Source organism: Sinocyclocheilus anshuiensis, unplaced genomic scaffold, assembly GCF_001515605.1.
Source record: "Sinocyclocheilus anshuiensis isolate Anshui unplaced genomic scaffold, SAMN03320099.WGS_v1.1 scaffold1270, whole genome shotgun sequence".
NCBI classification, from domain to species: domain Eukaryota; kingdom Metazoa; phylum Chordata; class Actinopteri; order Cypriniformes; family Cyprinidae; genus Sinocyclocheilus; species Sinocyclocheilus anshuiensis.
Genome location: NW_015555837.1, coordinates 56104 through 57438, shown reverse-complemented (window position 1 = coordinate 57438; position 1335 = coordinate 56104). Strand labels below are relative to the sequence as shown.

Sequence of the window (1335 nt, the reverse complement as noted above, 5' to 3'; positions counted from 1 at the left end):
ATTTATATATATGAAAAAGTACATATTTCATATACTACATTAACACAGTTCATTGTTGTCATATTTTCCTGTGTATCAGTAAACTGCCCTACAAAATCTCCACAAAACGTTCAGTAGTTTTTTTTCCATACAATAATGTTACATGAAACAAAAAATATTTAGACTAACCATTATGAAAACAAATTAATTACTGATAAACGAAGACGGGGCGGCCCTGAAATAAACCCCCAGATCTCCACCGATACAAACACACACGCACACACAAAAATCACAAAAGGATAGCAAAACACAAAAATCTTGGATTATGAATTGAAGCATATTTTACACTGCTGCTTTTTTGTAATATCAGATAGGCAAAGCCTACAAAGTGTGACGCTCATGTACTAAAAATTACACTTGTGACCGATTTAAGCCCAGTAACTTGACTGTCTGCTTGAATCTTTAGTTAAACATGCTTGTTCTTTGCATGTGAGGTACTTCAGATAGACCGGAGAGGAAAAAGCCTTCTGTTTTTTACTGTTTTGATCAGTGTCAGAGAAGTTGGAGGAACCAGCGATGAAGCCAGCATTGCTTATTCGTTACTAAGCAGACGGGACGCAGTGATTGTTATTGGTGGGGGACGGCCAGTAGTTTCCATACGAGCTGACATGTTACAACAAATTGCATTTGTTTTACTTGGATTTAGTCAATAACTGTTGACTGACGGTGGTGGTTTTGGTTGAGAATTTGAGTTTGAGTGGCCACACTCCTCGGTTTCTCCCTCTCCTTGACGCTCTAGCCGAATATCTTTGTTTACGCACACGTGAGAAGTTTGCACGTGAGTGGCTCAAGTGCCTGGCATCTGGATCTGAACCACTTCTCCGTTCTCGGCTTGCTGGAGCTGAATGGCCTCCTTCACACCCATCTCCGCCTGCAGCGCTGGAGTCAGAGCTTCAGCCTGAGAACCAAAAACAGAGTGAATGTGTCATTTTTGCGCCATTAGAAAACCAAATGCAACTGCAAAAATACTGATTGTTTCAAACAGGCTTCCTGAACATTCCCTCCATCTGCCATCTCCATCCGTTCCACCTCAAATTCACGCCACCAGATGAAATATTAGAGTTAATTTTGACATGTCGACCTGGTCCTTGAAAACAATAAACAAACTTTGCAAGTTCACATGCAGGATAAACATGGTTTGTGCTAACTACAAAGTGTTTTGTGCAGTGAATTAAGAATTTTATTAATTGTGAGATTTACAATATGTGAAAAGTCCCAAGAAATGAGGTTGCAACTGGGAGAAAAATTTAAAAAAGAACAACATTTTTTTATGTGATTTTATTTTATTTTAGTATT

General features: G+C 38.8%; 1 protein-coding gene across 3 annotated transcripts in view; it reads right to left on the bottom strand.

The window, feature by feature from the left end:
* Positions 1-39: 39 nt before the first annotated feature.
* LOC107675466 (protein BANP) overlaps positions 40-1335 on the bottom strand; it is a 43577-nt gene continuing 42281 nt past the window's right edge. For all 3 annotated transcript variants that reach the window (XM_016469829.1, XM_016469827.1, XM_016469828.1), the window contains exon 13: positions 40-937. In XM_016469829.1, coding sequence (XP_016325315.1) covers positions 827-937 — 111 coding nt within the window. In that variant the 3' untranslated portion in view covers positions 40-826. The remainder of the gene's footprint in view (positions 938-1335) is intronic.